Source organism: Hemibagrus wyckioides, linkage group LG01, assembly GCF_019097595.1.
Source record: "Hemibagrus wyckioides isolate EC202008001 linkage group LG01, SWU_Hwy_1.0, whole genome shotgun sequence".
NCBI lineage: Eukaryota > Metazoa > Chordata > Actinopteri > Siluriformes > Bagridae > Hemibagrus > Hemibagrus wyckioides.
Window position 1 is genome coordinate 20673130 of NC_080710.1, and position 17005 is coordinate 20690134.

At 41.7% G+C, this 17005-nt stretch overlaps 1 protein-coding gene across 2 annotated transcripts in view; it reads left to right on the forward strand.

Annotated features, from left to right (window-relative positions):
• The window catches only part of rbms3 (RNA binding motif, single stranded interacting protein), a 126710-nt gene that overhangs the window by 95631 nt on the left and 14074 nt on the right, over positions 1 to 17005 (forward strand). For both annotated transcript variants that reach the window (XM_058388197.1, XM_058388188.1), the window contains exons 7-9: positions 11769 to 11875; positions 13784 to 13827; positions 15378 to 15474. In XM_058388197.1, coding sequence (XP_058244180.1) covers positions 11769 to 11875; positions 13784 to 13827; positions 15378 to 15474 — 248 coding nt within the window. The remainder of the gene's footprint in view (positions 1 to 11768; positions 11876 to 13783; positions 13828 to 15377; positions 15475 to 17005) is intronic.

A 17005-nucleotide genomic window follows, 5' to 3' on the forward strand; every position in this document is an offset into this window, starting at 1 on the left:
GTACCCAGTGACTGGCTGTCAGTTGACACAAATGCATGTTGGCTGCAGGAGGAATTAATATAGGGGGGAAAAAAGTTTTTCAATAAGCTCCTGAGATGAAAAGGAGCAAGTCAAAAGAGGGTCCCTAGATATGATTTATAACCCTGCTCAAAAATGCTGCCTTTCTTAAGTCAGGGATAAAACCTATCCTCCTCTCGCAACGTAATGGTTTCAGCCTTGAAAATGAAACGCGGCATTTATTGATATCCAGGTTTAATGCTCAAAAATAGCGCCTCATTGATTTTCCCCCTGCCTCCATGTAACAGAAAGACTGCTGCGCATCGGCTGGAACTGATGTGGCTCTCCTTCAGAAAATGATGATAGATCTGTTGCGTTTGTGTTCCGGCTTTCTGTCAAAGCGCAGTGTAGTGTACACAAGTGAAGGTTCCTCTCAAAGAGGCATACTTTATTAAATCACGCCTGATAGAGATGCTTTCCCTGCATGCTCCATTCTTGGTTCTGCTGCATGATCGAGAGGTCATTGGATTACGATAGACAGGTTTAAGACACGTAGTCTATATCTATTTATTTTAGTGAGCCCGTGCATGGCGATCATTGCTATGTGTTTGTGTGGAAAAAGGACACGGAAAGGTCATGTTGTATTTGGTGTGCTTCTTGTCCCATACCCTACTCTCTCTCTCTCTCTCTCTCTCTCTTCAGGTGTATGTTTTCCAAGCTCTAGCTTACGCTGGCTGTTCTAACAGGCCACAGTGGAGTCATCAGACCTGCACACATACTTCTCATAATTACTCATGCACTCAGGCAACATGCTGATGCTGTGGGAGATAATGATTACCACAGTGCAATGTGCAATGTGACCACCCCCCTCCACCTTCTCTATCCCCCCCAAAAATATACAAACACACACCTCTGAGTATTGTCTGGGGAGGTCCGAGCACCTCGTAATTCTGCTGACGTTTCTCATCCAGCCTGTGGACTCACATCTTGAATAATGTGTCCACATCTCTTCATCTCTACCCACACACACACACACACACAGAGACAGCTCCACATTGTATACTCCCTTTTGTGGGCTCCATGATGATGAAAAAAACAGTGATGGCTGATAAAGATACTGACTGCAATGGCTAAAATTAAAAAATAAGCAACAAAACATATTAATATATGTACCAGCCTTATAGAACATAGTGGTATGTCACAGTTATGCAAGAATTACACATCCATATAGGAACTCATTCAGTGAAAGACAGAGACACACCATTTGTGGTTGTTATTTCTGCTATTTTTTTAATATCATTTTTTAAGTCATGCTGTGTTTCTTCTGAATAGCAAGCATGGGAAAAGCTCTTTCAAACCACACAAATCGTATTGTTCTGTTCTCCCGTTATTTGTACTTTGACTGGACAGTGTTTACTTCTGTTTTCATTTTGGGAAAAAAAATAGTTTTCCAAAACTCCAGTAGAAAAAAAGTAATCCACCTCCTAATTTATTACATCCGCTATTGTATTTCACGTGTGTCTTCTTAATCATTGCTGATAACATGCTGTGGATGTGACAAGAAAGCAGGCTTAAATAAATGAACTCAATTGGATATTTAAGGACATTTCACTCTATTCAAAAGAGATTTTTTTCAAAGATAGACTGTGTGAATGTACAATCATTGTAAGACGGAAGTAGCACCAGCCTCACTTCATATTTTTCTGTGTTATTGTTCATGTTTCCACAAAAAAGTAATAATAATAATAATAATAATAATAATAATAATAATAATAATAATAATAATAATAATAATAATAATAATAATAATAATAATAATAATAATAATAATAATAATAATAATAATAAAACCTTTTTAGTCATTTGTTCACAGCAAATAGGTCAGGCAATCAAGGCAAATAGTTTCATTTGCTTGGAGAGAGGCGTATGCTGGGAGTGGGGGTGGTGGGGCGATCACATCCCCTTGGGCTATAATATCCTTTCATAATCTATAGGACTGGTTTTATTTAGTCAGACTTGCTATTTGAAGTGTGTCTGCACTGGGATCAGCTGGCCCGAGTCAGAGCACCCTGGTTTCTCAAGTAATCGAAGGCACTAATGAGCACTGGACTCTGACCGACGTCTGATGTTTAGACAGTGTGTTTAAGGCACACACTTCACAGAGCGAAGGGATGAAGGAGGGGGGCTGTTACAGAGATGTGCTAATGAAGCAGTTTACTTTCTCTGGCCTTATTGCCGAGTGTAATGGGCCATGGTGCTCTCCCTCCTCACACTCCCCATCCAACTTTCTCTTTCCCTTTTGAGAAACAGAGAAAACACCTGCACTCAATAGAGTACTGGCTGTGTGTGTATGTTTGCATGCCTTTTCCTTCTGCTCTCATTTTAAGAATTTCCAGAATGTTCTTTCACACTTTAAACTAATCCAAGCTGTGCATGGGGAGGAGGGATCATAACATGTGGTGTGAATGGCCTTGTTTAAGCATGAGCCCACTGTGCTTTATCGTGGCTGAGATAGTGTGAGTTCATTTATCACTCTCAGGATGGTGGAAGAAAACATGGAATAGCACTTCTACCTGTAAAGGATTTGAGTGGATTGGATACTCAGATTGAGAGGGTTCCTGTCCTCCATCTGCTGTAGGATGGTTGTTAAAACTCTCGTAAAGCCTCACACATACAGTATCACTCGCATAACCTTGATTACAGGACACGCTTTTAAGCCTGCTTGATTCCTCCACACTCCCATCATGCCAGAACACATGATTAAGACTTTTAATTTAATTTTTTCCCATCCCTAATTTGTTCATCTGCCAATTCCCGCCCACCTGTCTTCTCTCCCATATCATACAGCAGCTACCATGCGAGACACGTGAAGCCAGCCTCCGCATCATTTCTGCTGTTCATACTGCATTGCAGGGCAGCACAACACATTCAAATGTCCATGATTCGCTAGAATCGCTGTGAATGACAGGAGAAAGAGAGAGACAGGGAGAGACAGAGAGAGAGAGTTAGAGAGAGAGAGAGTATGCCATCCCACCCACTCAGTGAGCACAGCCAAATTTGCTCCCTTGGCTCCTCACAAATTTGGCAAACGCTTTCCCACTGTACCACTCAGGAGCCAAGGCCTTCTCATTTTTGGAAAGTTTAAACAATCACATTTTTTTAATGCAGGTTCTAAATTCAGCACATTTTGCATGCCCTCTAAACTCAGCAATTCTGCGTAATTTCTCATTTTCAATGCACGTTCCATGTAATCTAAACCAAATCTGTGTGAAGAAACAACATTACCATAACAACAAGGAGCTTGTCAGTTCTGTCAGAGCAGAACTGACAGGAGCCCAGAATATTCGCTGAGGTTCCGTTTCAGTCAAATGTCCTTTAAACACACACAAAGAGAAGACGTCTCACATGATTCTGCTGTACCATCAAGCTTAGAGCTGATAACACTTTTAACATGAACTCTGATAGCTCACAGGTTTTAGTGCGCATTTTAAAATTAATCAGATTTAAGGATTGAAATGGTGATTCGTTTTCGGACTATTTTGCATATTTCATTCAGATTAGCCTCCGTATATTTGCTTCATTACCAATGAGGTGTTTACAATGAAGGCTATCTTATTTAATTTGTGCTATTAGTTGGATTATTAATACATTACTAGTTATTTGTAGCATCAATCACATACACACATATCACAGAAACACTCACTGCTTAAAAGAAACATTCATTCGCACAAAGTAACACACTTTAGTAACGTAAAGTAACGACTTTACCAAGCCTTGTTTACGATACACTGGTCCTTTTTTCTTTTTTTTGTTTTACTCTGTCCATCTGTTTTTTGTATTCTGGTATTTTGCTATGATATCCTGTTTGCTGAACACCGGACCCTCTGTCTGTTTTTGACCTTGCAGCTTTTGGATTGTTTACTGATTATTATTAAAACTGTCTGACTCCACTTGTATCCATGTAAACCTCTCTGCTGTGAAATTATTCTCGGCTACGAACTATTCACGTCGCCATTCCAGAGCAAAACAACAATGTTCCAAACTGTGATGTTGATTATCCAGATAATCTATCTAGCACATTTTGAAAATCTCACTGTTCATGTTTCACAAGGGTTTGGATGGGGGAAACGTGTAGGCTGCATAGATCTATGAAGTGCATGCTTTAATTCTATATAATTGATTGATTAATGTAGGCTGCTGCTGAGTGAACACCACACTGGATTTGCTATTAGTGGAGAGTATGCTAAAATTACCGTACAAACCACAACAAATTTGAAATTAAATTAAATTAATCTCCCTAAAAAAATTAAATTCACCAACTCTAAGCCACATGTGTTGTGTGTGTGTGCTACTGTAAAAGTAATTTCTAAACTGCTTGGCTGTTTTATTTTATTCCTTTTGTGTTTCCCCTTGGTGATTAAGTGATTGATTTAGCTGCGCTGCGACATACATGGGCGAGCCGAGATTATCACGTTTATAGCAGATAGAATTCTAATACGGCGGAGAGAGTGGGAGTAAAACGATCCTTCAGTGAAAACAATCGGATCTCGAGTGCTCTAATAGCTGTGTGTGCGTCTGACCTGGGAGGAGATAGCAGCCAACAACAGAGGGATTTAGGCTTTGAGAGGAAGCCCATTAAGACATCCTAATGTGCTTTTCTTTATGAAGCTTTAATTGAAGCTGGTAGATGACTCATGCATGTCTAAATCAGACTGATTTGATTTCACACACACAAACACAAGCACACATGGGCGCACACGCATCTTCATCCGCAATGACCTGCCAAATTAACAGAGCTTTGCTTTTTACTGTCCTCTTTATTCTCTGTAGGAGAATTGAACAGGACAGCTCATTCTTTAATGACCGGTGTTTTTTTGTTTTTTTTCTGTACTGGCCTACGGTAATGTTTTTCCTCTTAGGGCAACGTAAACCCAAAGCCCTAATGGAGCTCGAGTCTGACTTGGGTAGGAAATAGTGCGTTTTAACAGAGGACACAAACAATGCACTCCACCTCCCTCTCCCCGCCGTCTGTCTTTTTCTTTCTCCCCCAGTGAAGGAGAAGTGCTTGATGTGAGCTTCTATGGTTAGCGGGATCACAGTGCAGCTCTGTGCATTTCAATGGCCTGCTCTATAAGCGAGATACAGGGCTGATCTCGCTGCAGCCCAGAGCTCAAAACAACAGGCACACAAACAGTGGCAAGGCCATTAAAAGGCAGGAAGTGGGCAGACTAAGATGATTATGCAGACTTTGTATTCTGCCCACTATCTCTCTTACTCTCTGTATCTCTAGCTCGTCTGCCATCTCCCATCTTTCTCTATCTGCTCTCTCTCTCTCTCTCTCTCTCTCTCTGTGTCTCAATGTCAGCAGATATCAAACAGTCCACTGGTATTTACCTGCTTTGGCCCAAAATAAACAAATCCAGGCTCTGGACAAATGGCTTTCTCTCTCTCCTCCCTGATTCAGGGCTGTTTTTTATTCTGCATTCATCCGCTCTGGACTTCATTTGCAAGGTTTATGCCCTTCACACAATTTCTCTGATTTACAATTACAGGTGACCTTATGATTTCTTTTTACTGATATATTATAATACAGCAAGACACATGAATTATATTGGAGATGAGTTGAGGTTGGATTAGTGCTTACATATATAAAAAACAAAAAAACATTCTTACTCATAAATAATTGTTTCCTGGATTTTTTTGAAGGAACATTCTCTTGTAGCTGGGAAATGTGGAAATGAGCTCTATGTTCCTCATAAAGCAAATGTGTTGCATTGTATTTTACAATATCTTTGCATATGTTTCACATATGTTCTGCATTCCTGAGCAGTGAGAGTGGCGAGTTTTTTATGTTTTGTAAGGGTATTAATAAAAAATAATTAAACAGCAGTTGATGTTGCCAGAACAGCTTTGTGGTTTATAACTCAAGATGCTTGCAACATACATTCAGGCCAAGGCACGTAACTGAACTGAAAAAATCCCACACATTTGCCTGCATATAGACACATACTTCCCAGGCGCCTGCATTTGTCTGCACTCATGACGGCCCTGTTCTGCATCATTTTTCGATATATCTGATATTGTACCTGCCACAATAGAGGTACTTTGCACTCCAATAAGAGGATATCTGCGTTCTTTCTTTCTTTCTTTCTTTCTTTCTTTCTTTCTTTCTTTCTTTCTTTCTTTCTTTCTTTCGCTCGCTCGCTCACCACCTGCCCCCAGCTTGTGTAGTCTTCTGCAGCATTGGCACTTGAACAGAGGCATGCAGCGGCTGCTATTAGAGCGTGGGCGGTGTGGAGACACCCGCGTCGTCAGGGTCACACACTCCTCCCACCCACACCTCGGCACACACATGCCGAGAACGAGAGCACACAGAACACACTGTGCCAGGACAAACACCACACTGCCTGTTGGTAAACACAAGCATTTTTTTCCACACTCTGAATGTGATGCCGCACACCCTGTTCCAGCGTGACTGCAGCTAACCTCAACCCAGCTGAAAAGGTTAGCAGAACGTTTTCTGGACGTTGCAGGTCTTGGAAACTTTGCCTCAAAAAATGTTCACGCATTCGTTCAGGCATTCGTCTTCATTAGAGGTCAGGGTAAAGACGGAGCTTATCCGAGGAGCATGAGCTCAGTGGGGAGTCGTAGATGCTGGATGTGAAGCCAGTCCATGTTTTGAGCATTATGCAATGCTTGTAAAAGTTCATAAACCACTACTGCAACATTTTTGTAGTAGCTGTAGGAACATTAACATCATTTCTATATTAGATTTTTGCATCACTGGGAACATAGTGTAACCAAACCGTTATTACTGCAAAAACAGTATTTTTTTTTATAACATTTCAGTACTTAGCATCTGTTAATAACTTACTGAACTTTCTAATGATGTTCTTATGTTAAGTAGGTGTTCCAAAGTATTAACTGGTATAACCCTTCTTATATTAAAGCTGAAAACTTTCAGTCTTAAAGGGTAAATCTTATTCGATCTCAATGGGAGATCCCATCTGGATGGTCTAGTGGTTAACAGGCTCATCCCCTCACCGCTTTCCTGCCCTGTCCACAGTTGCTTTTGGACTGGAGAGAAAGAGTGAGAGGATGGATGAATGATGATGGACTCGCCCTCTTTCTCTCGTGGAGGAATGTGCGCCGCCCACAGAGAGACCTGCAGGTCTGTGGGAGCGCAGCAGGAGCTGGCAAGCTGGACGCCGGCCTTTTTCGATTAGAAACACATGTCCATCTTTTCATTTGACCTGCTCTCTATCTCCTCTCACTCACTCCTCTTTCTCCCTTACCATTCGAATATCTGTTGTTCCTTGACCCCGAGTTAATAAACAGCTTGGTTAGCACTGTCAGTTTGGGTAAATGTTTTCAGAACACTTAGCAACAGACACATACCCACACAAACTACATCACATGTGCACCAGCCTACTCGAAGGCAAGCCGCAGAGTTCCTGAATATCAAGTTTTCTTTGCGTTTTGTCCTCACGCCTGTAGGTCGACCCTCGCAACATGAAAAAATCTCTTGAGCTGTTTAGGGAAATGCAATTCAGCATGGTCACGCCGATTCACCATGCATGCCTCTGTGTGTTTCTGTAGTTGTGGGGAACAAATGGGTTTACAACTAGAATTTTTTTTTGAACTCTTATCTGCCGAGTCAAAAAGAGTGGAAAAGATTTTGCTTTCGCTTGAAAGATGATATTCACAAACGCACTAAAAAATGTGCAGTTATAGTTGAGCATTTGCATGCACGAATAAATCAGACGGATTTGAGCAAAGAAATGCATTTAAGTCCATAGATGTGTATAAAATAGGGGAAAATCATTAGGGATAAATTGACACATTTCTAAAAGAATTATATCTTGAATGTAGATATTTTATGACATATAGAATTATTTAAAGGTTTGTGTAAAGCTGCTTTGCGACCCTGTCTACTGTTAAAAGTTCTATACAAATAAAACTGAAGTGAACTGACTTCAGTTAACTGTTGTGAAGGCATGCTGCTGCAGTTGGGCAGTGGGTAGAGTTGCTGTCTCGCAGCTCCAGGGTCCCCGGGTTCATTTCTGAGCTCTGTCTCTGTCTGGAGTTTTCAATGTAGGTTTTATCTTGGTTCACTTCCAGCCGCTCAGAAACATAGCAGTATGTGGATTAGCGATGCTAAATTGCCTGTATGTATAAACGAGTGTGCATGGTGCCCTTTAAAGGACTAGCGTACCATTTAGGGTGTGTCCCTCACCATGTCCAGTGTTCCCGCGACAGGTTCAGAGTCCCTGACCAGGATAAAGTGCTTACTGAAGTTGAATCAATGTTAAAAAATTTATGCTGTGAATGTGCAACTGTGGATGTTTTCATCAAAGTGATCGATCAATAAGGAACAGATGGTGAGTTTGATTTAGCCAGTCAGGACTGAGGTGACTAATAGCTTTACAATATAGTTTTCCAAAATAAAAACGCCACTATGTTTGAATTCCACCATAATATTATATTATTTGCTTATTGCTACAAAATACTTTGGGGAGGTTTATTTGATGGATCGAAGAGTGTGAAGTGCATGTGTATGTCAGTGCTTTTATGTTCTAGGTGGCAGGGATTGTGTCATGGCTCAGTTCATTAAGTCTGATAGTGGAGCCAGACTGGAAAAACACTCAGATTTATTAAAGTAAGACTATGCCAGTGAAACACAGCCGTCCTCCCCGCCATCATTACACCTCCTCACACACCAACTGGGTACATTCTGACTTGCCAGGATCCCTCTGTGTGTGTGTGTGTGTGTGTGTGTGTGTGTGTGTAAAATTTCCCTGGGTGATATCCAGAGTCTGTTAGTGAGTCCAATATCAAAGATCAAAAGTGCAGATTTAAAACGCATGACTGAGAATCAGCAGTTAAGGTTCAGGGCATCTTGACTAACAAAATAAATGTGGGGAAAGCCAGGCAGAGAGTGCTCGTAAAATAGCCTCGGTTATTTCTCTGGGCTCTGAAAACACAGCGAAACCCCCTGAGTTATTTGGCCTCTCGACTTTATGACACTGTTGGTTGTTATTTCAGAGTTAGCCCTTTTCCCACAGTGCTGGGAAAGGACCTTAAAGCAAATCTTTGACTTTTCACTCCATCAGCTGAATCTCTCTCTCTCTCTCTCTCTCTTTCTCTCTCTTTCTCTCTCTCTCTTTCTCTCTCTCTCTTTCTCTCTCTCTCTCTCTCTCTCTCTCTCATTATCCCATTGTTTGCACTTGGCTAGGAGAGAGAGGGGGAGAGTTGCTTATGCTAACATTTTGTGCATGCTGTAAATGCTGTGATCTGCTCTGCCTCTCTGGCTGTCTCGCTTCCAACAACAGAAGTGCTTGTGCGCAGGTCTTATCAGCACAGGGCCGTGCGAGTCCGTGTGTGAATGTGTGTCTGGGTAATATGAATGTGATGACAGAGCTGCAGGTGTAGACCTACGCACTCCAGGCAGGTGAATGAGAGAGGTTGTCTCGCTCTCATCACACACACACAGTAGTATGTGATTAGAAGAGTCTTATCTGACAGCCCTGACCAAATTCACCCACGTCCTCAATTCTCTTCTCTTCTCTTCTCTTCTCTTCTCTTCTCTTCTCTTCTCTTCTCTTCTCTTCTCTTCTCTTCTCTTATCTTCTCTTCTCTTTTCATCTATTCTCTTTTCTTCTCTTCCCAACTCAAAAACCCTCTTCTCAAAAATCCTCTTTTCACTTCTCTTGTCTTCTCTTGTCTTCTGTTCTCTTCTCAAAAATAATCTCAAAAATCCTCTTCTCTTCTCTTCTCTTCTCTTCTCTTCTCTTCTCTTCTCTTCTCTTCTCTTCTCTTCTCTTCTCTTTTCATCTGTTCTCTTTTCTTCTCTTCCCAACTCAAAAATCATCTTCTCAAAAATCCTCTTCTCTTCTCTTCTCTTCTCTTCTCTTCTCTTCTCTTCTTTTCACTTCTCTTGTCTTCTCTTGTCTTCTGTTCTCTTCTCAAAAATAATCTCAAAAATCCCCTTCTCTTCTCTTCTCAAAAATCCTCGTTTTCTCAAAAATCCTCTTCTCTTTTCTTCTCTTCTCATGTCTTCTCTTCTCTTCTCAAAAATAATCTCAAAATTCCTCTTCTCTTCACTTCTCTTCTTTTCTATTCTCTTCTGTTCTTTTCTCAAAAATCATCTTCTCTTCTCTTTTCTTCTCTTTTCTTCTCCTCTCTTCTCTTCTCTTCTCTTCTCAAAAATTCTCTTCTCTTCTCTTCTGTTCTCTTCTCTTGTCTTCTCTTCTCAAAAATAATCTTTTCAAAAATCTTCTCTTCTCTTCTCTTCTCTTCTCTTCTCTTCTCTTCTCTTCTCTTCTCTAAAAAATCAACATAAAAATCCTTAAAAAATTCTCTTCTCCTTTTTGTGCTATTCCCTCTTGTCCTTTAAAACTACATAAGTAACATATACAGATAATCTTGTCACCTTTATTACATCTCCTTCTTAGTAAACCAATTTTGAAAAGTCTCATGAAAAATGTATGAAACATTTTTAATGTTATGCGTAGAACCTCAAGGTGTTTCTCTGTTCTGTGTTACTGTCACTTATTCCGTGTTTAGGCACACTACTTTATTGCATATTTGTATAGCATCAAAAATAATATAGGGTGAGCGTCCCAACAGAGAGCTATATTATTATTTTTGTTTTGTTTTGTTTTTTAACTATCTAGCTCTGAATTGTTTCAGTTTCTTTCTGAGGCATTGTATATGGTGAATGTTTTCTCTGCCAGGCTGAGGTACTTGCAGAGGTGAGTGTAACGTCGTTTAGCCTCAAGGCTGGATTAGTCACTGGAGTTGACTGCACAAAGACCACATAAAGGCTCTCCTGCATCTATCAGCACTCTTTGCCAGATCATATCTTACTGAAAGTTTTGCTTGCTCGAAATGAGTTTTTCTGGTTGCTAAGGGAAACAAAATCAGTTCAACAAAGGCTCATAGGACTTTGTTCTGAAAAAGAAATGAGCACTGAAGCACTTAAAGTGTTCCAGGAACACATATTAGTGTCTTTTACAGCCTACACTGTTGGTTAAATGTGTGTAAAATGAGGACACAGGAACAGAGACAAAGAAAATAAATGTGTGCTTGAGCTTAGAGTTGACCTTTTCTGGAATACAATTGTGTTGAACGCTTGTCAAATTTAGAGATGTGAACTGGTCATACTTGACTTAAAAGGTCTTGCCCTCTAGATATGCACTTGCACACACGCATAGAAATCAAACAAGATTTTCATTTTGAAGATATCACTGTTGGCCGTCAGAACATGGGACTATTATAATGTTTAAGTTATTTACAATCGTGATTACGGTGCTTATTTTTTCAACACTATCAAGCTATGGTCTTTGAAGGTGTGCCAGCAAGCTTGTTTTGATGTTGGAGGTTCGGAGGGAACACATGCCAAGAGTGGAGTCTGAGCATCTCAGCAGAGAGAAGGGGGTGGGGGGGGCAGCAGGGCTGCAATGAATACGGGAAGAGAGAAAAGAAACACGATGGGAATCAAACTTCAAAAAGGGGTTTGCTTTTCCATCCCTGCACTGCGGGCTCTTTGGGGTTGTGTAGATACCCGAGGTGTAACATTTCCTTTTTGTTCAAACCCCTGACGGTCATCACTGCTGAGGTCATCACCTCTCCATCAGCCTACTGATGATGACCTTTAGCAACCCTGCTCACTCGATCTCACTCTACACACCAGCTGACTGATGTTTTTTTCCCACTTCTCTTTCTCTCTTTCCATCTTTCTCTCTCTCTTTCTCTCTTTCTTTCTGCAGCCCCCACAGAGCCACTGCTGTGTAAATTTGCAGATGGGGGTCAGAAGAAGCGACAGAGCCAGAGCAAGTATCCCCAGAATGGCAGACCGTGGCCTCGGGAAGGAGAGGTGAGTTTCACCATCCTCATCATTTTCACTATACCACGTGTCACCTTTAATCCATATGTTCTGTTCTGGTCAACATGATCACTTTTACCATTTTATTTATAATCATGAAGCCTGTCTGTCTCAGTTTCTCTGTGCAAATTCCCATTAAAATATTAATGATTTAAATTATCTTTCAGCTCCATGAGTCCTGAGAATAACAATGAAATAAAACTTTTATTCAGAAATTGGTCAAAATTTAACAAGCAGTGGTATCTCATATCAATTAAGGCTTAAGAAAAAGCAGGAGTGAAAACCCAAGACCTAAGCTAAACCCTAACCCTAACAGCCATGATTAAAGCAAAGCACCTAACATATTTCACTGTGTAAATGGGATATGTCAAATAATTAAATGTACAGTCCATATGAAATTTAAGTGAGTCCTGAAAACTGTTTTACAAATATGAGACCATGTTTTATTTACAAAAAAGCCCCCCAGTCTAGACACGTGTTGTAAACTGATTGGAATCTCTAAATTGTCCACAGTGTGTGAATGGGTGTATGAGAGTGTGTGCGGTTGTCCTCTGCGTAAGGTTGCCACCCTGTCCAGGGTATCCATTTGCCCTGTTTGATTTGAGTCCCTTGGTATAGGAACCAGGTTACCCGTGACCCTGTGTATGATAAGCAGTACAGAAAATGGATGAATGAAATATGTGACTAATAACTCCTAGGGTAAACTTTGTGTACAGACATGCTATGGAAAGATCTATAAGCATTTAAGAGATTTCATTTTCATACCCATTGCTAAGATAAGATATATTGAATATTTTAAAAAAGAGACTGTACAACGGCATGCCTACATGGTCTAAGTCAGTGGGATGTTCTTGGATAAGTAGTGAAAAGAGGATGAGGGTTAACCCCTGTACACCAAACACCAAAAGGCATGGGTTTGACAAGGCAAGAAGAGCTGCGAGACAAAAGAGCCTGTGTGGAGAGCAGCAGTAGAATCAGTGAGATGAGAGGCACCCGCTGCTAAGCATGCCCTCTGATTCTGCTTGGGGGTAGAGGAGAGGAGAGTCGAGGTGAAGAGAGAGGGATGAGAGGAGAGCAGAGGAGGGGGCACTGCTTTGACTGACAGGCACATCTGGCCCTGTTTAAGCTCCCTACCTCCCTCTCAGTCTTTTAATCTTTCCTCAGCTCTTTTCTGAACTGCAAAGAGAGGCGACACGGCAGCAGAGCGGAGATGCGCTGGCATTTTCTGGGCAGCCCAGCCACTGGCATGATGGCTCAGGGAAACATGCCAGATGCCAATCTAGCCCACAACCGCTGTGAGCTCCATTACCCAAACCTGGCATCGAGCAGAAGTTTGCCTAGACGAACTCAGACACAGGTGTCTGTGTTTGTACAGGAGCTCTACCCTCTAACACCCCAGGGGTCCTCGGAGAGCAAAGAGGACTTACAGTGTACTACACACATGGGTTGTTCCAGCAAATCTCCCACTACTCCCTGTGTTTTCTCCCCTGCTGAGAACCTGGCACCCTGCACGTTGCAGTATATGAGACCTATTTATCCGTGTCCTCTCCAATACAGGGCGAGAGCGCCGCCCTCTGCTGTCATTCACTTAGCTGGCATGAGCAATGTCAACATGAGCAATGTCTCTTGCAGGCTTGTAAATACCAAATAACTTTGTGCCATATCAAAGCAGAGCAAGGCTGGCTCTCTCTGGCTGACTCGGCAAGGTAATAGATTCACCGTTACAAGGCCTGGCCCAAGCTCTTAAAGACATAAAGAGCATTCGTCCAGACAGCTCAGCTCCTATGCCGACATGACTCAGTACAATTTACAGCTTCTGTCTCACTTCAGTGTTAGTCTCCCTTTTGTATGGACATGAACTCTCTTTTACTGTTTTTTCCGGGTTCTTTTGCATTTCAGAGTGGCATGGCGTTACCCTACGACCCTGCCGCAATGCAGAATGGGTAAGTCTATTTTTAGTTTTTATGCTTTCCTCCCCGACACACTTGGTTTATTAGTTTCCTCCTCAGCTTCCATGACAGTATTATCGAAGGGGTGCAAAAGTCTGAGGCATGATGACTAATTCTCAAGTGTAACCCACTCCCAATCACGCACACGCAAGCACACACACGGAGAAGCTGTCCTGCCCCATCTGCGTTTGTGCCGCTGTTGCACTGCAGGGTGTAAGTGTTTCGTCAGGTACGGGCTGCAGGGCTGGATGTGACTGCTTGTGTAAGGGAAATATAAGCTTTGTCTTTCTGCCAGCTCTTCCGGCCCCGATGCCCATGATCCTGCCCTCTAGAGAGTAGATCCAACCCCTTTTTCCTCTGCAGACTGACACAGCATTTACCGTCTCACACATGCACGTATACACACACAGAGATAAAACATGGGAGGTTAGCAAGGAGCAAGAAGAGGAGGAGGAAATGTCATAGATGGTGTCTGAATGTGGTTTTAAACCTGAAATCAAAACTGGGGTTAGTTCAGGGTAATATTCTTTTTGATTTACTGATATCGCTCACCTATAATTGTCTTCTGATTTTTATTCGTCATACAAGGGCAAACAAGAGGGGGGGAAATCAATCAGTAATATCAATGCGCTCATTTTGTAGTCAAATTACAGTTCAACAGACACCATTTTTTGCTCTGAATAGTCAGTTTTTCTCTAAGATTCAGTACAGTACAGGAGGTACAATATACAATATGTTTTTCACATTATGTTTCAAGTTGTCAAAAGACAGCCATTATGCTTTCTGTTTCTCTGGGGCAGCATTGACAACCATCTTTTATTTGTGCTTTTCTGATATATCCAGGTTCTACATAGCTAATCACAACAACCTCTCGGAGCCAGACCTGAGCCGATTTTGCAGTATTAGTACTGTTCTGTTCTCAATTAGACCTTTCCAATTGTTTAATGGGCCATATCATCTTACTGACAGGAGGCCATAGCCACTAATGGCTAACATAAATAAGAGCCGAGCTGCCGTGGTCTTAAACCAGAATCACGTGAGAAAACCTAATACGACTACAGAAACCAGGACGGGTATCCTATACCTCCCTTTATCTTTCTGTTGTAGTAATTGGCCATATGCCTTCATTAGGGGTAACATGTGACACACTAGATGTGTTCACTCAGGTTGTCATGTGCTGGGTGTAAGGAGCAGGAGCTAAGAGCAGACAACATTTCACTCCCAACGCTCCATTACTCAGCTGCCAGGCACACCAATCAATATAGCATAGCAACAAGCCTACCAAATGAAACATGTCCGCTCTGGGTACACAATGCTAAATAAAGTCATGGCCCATCGCTCTACCAACAGACAGCTATAGGGAATCACTGGATCAGCCACACACACACTGTAAAGTGCACATGCATACACTCTACCTTCAAAGCTGTGAAGTAAAATGAGACCTTGTGCTTTCTCCATACATACATGTAAAAGCTTTTAAGTAATTTTGTGCTGCGTGAGCTTCTGTCATTATGCATGACTGATGTCTGGCTGTGTGTGCACAGGTTCTACTCTTCTCCATACAGTATCTCCACCAACCGCATGATCGCCCAGACATCAATCACACCATTCATCGCTGCCTCTCCGGTTTCCACATATCAGGTATAGTCATATGCTTTAGATTTATTATATATGCATACATGTGTGTGTGTGTGTGTGTGTGTGTGTGTGTGGACTAGTCACTGCTTTGGGGAACTGTCGACTAGTCAGCACGGTGGAAAGAAAACAGCGAGGCAGACGGTAAAGAAATGCAGGCAGAAGTTACAGAAAGAAAGTTTGTAAATAGGCTGTAAATATTTCACACTATATAAATCTACTTTCTACACTCAGCTGCACATTGTGTAATTATTTTTTGTTGCGTTAATGTACGATTATCACTTTAATTTTACTTTTATGCTTAAGTATAGAGGTGTGCACAGGACTGTATTTTAATCGGTCCATTCCCTGATGCATTTCTGGCGAATCCTGCCCACTCCTGCAGATATTTTTGTGGTTCTTTTATGTTTAATAAAATATAATTAAAATCCCAGCACTGTGGCATTCCTTCGTGACTAGCGTTGTGCGGAAAAAGCGTATTCCATGCCACGGGTTCTACGTCACTAGCCAATTCAACACCAGACACTTTTGTGGGTGGCTGTCAATGCTAGTTTTGAACCTGCACATACCAGCTGACAAAGGCCATTCCAGACTCATTATCAGTGCTACTGTGGAACCCGAGCTGAACACGCTGGTTCAACTCCTAGGTCATTATCAGCCTGGAGAAACCTCCTAGGCACATAGCTTTCTCCATCCAAGGAAAACCGGTCACTGATCTATAAGAAGCGATCTGTTGATGGACAATAGCTTCTGTCTCAGTTCCAGAATCGATAATTTCATCTCAGCCTTGTACGTCTGCCACCATGTCAGCCACATGAGAGCATTTTTAAAAAGGAATTTGTGCATCCTTAAATAGTGTAATAACAATACACGGATTTATTATTTTGCACATCTATTGCACTGATCTATTTATTTTCATCATTCACACTGGAGCCTAAAAAAAGCACTGAAGCTGAAAATGCAATGTGCATGGCTGTTAACTGAAGTGCGGCTTGATGCGCTCGCTGCACGCTTTGTGTAAACTGTATAGATGCTATAAACTACATGTATTCTAATATGAAGTGCACAATTATTCAGAGGCTCAATACGCAATTCCTCCTTTTATTTGCTGAGTTATGAACTCTGATTCAGCCTTGACCAGCAAGGAGAGAGGGACAGATCGAAAGAAAATAAGCAGAGAAAGAAAGAGAGCAAACACTGACTGTGAGCAATGAACGTTCCTAATTGATTTGGCTTAAGCTAAACTAAACAACGCACAGAGCAGAGCTGGGAAAGAAGCAAAGCTTTTTAGATCCCGGACCTCTTCCTGTCCTCACGACAACATGCCCCCTGCTCACACACACACACACACACACATACACACACATACACACTCAGGGTGGCCTCTAAAGACCCGCCTGCTTTAGCAAAAAGAACACATTTGCTGTAGTGTTACACACAGGGGAAGAATAGCTCCTAATTGAGTATAGTGGTATTACATGCAAACACCCCACCCAGCCTACATTAATTAATATTGAATCACACACTGCAGCAAATA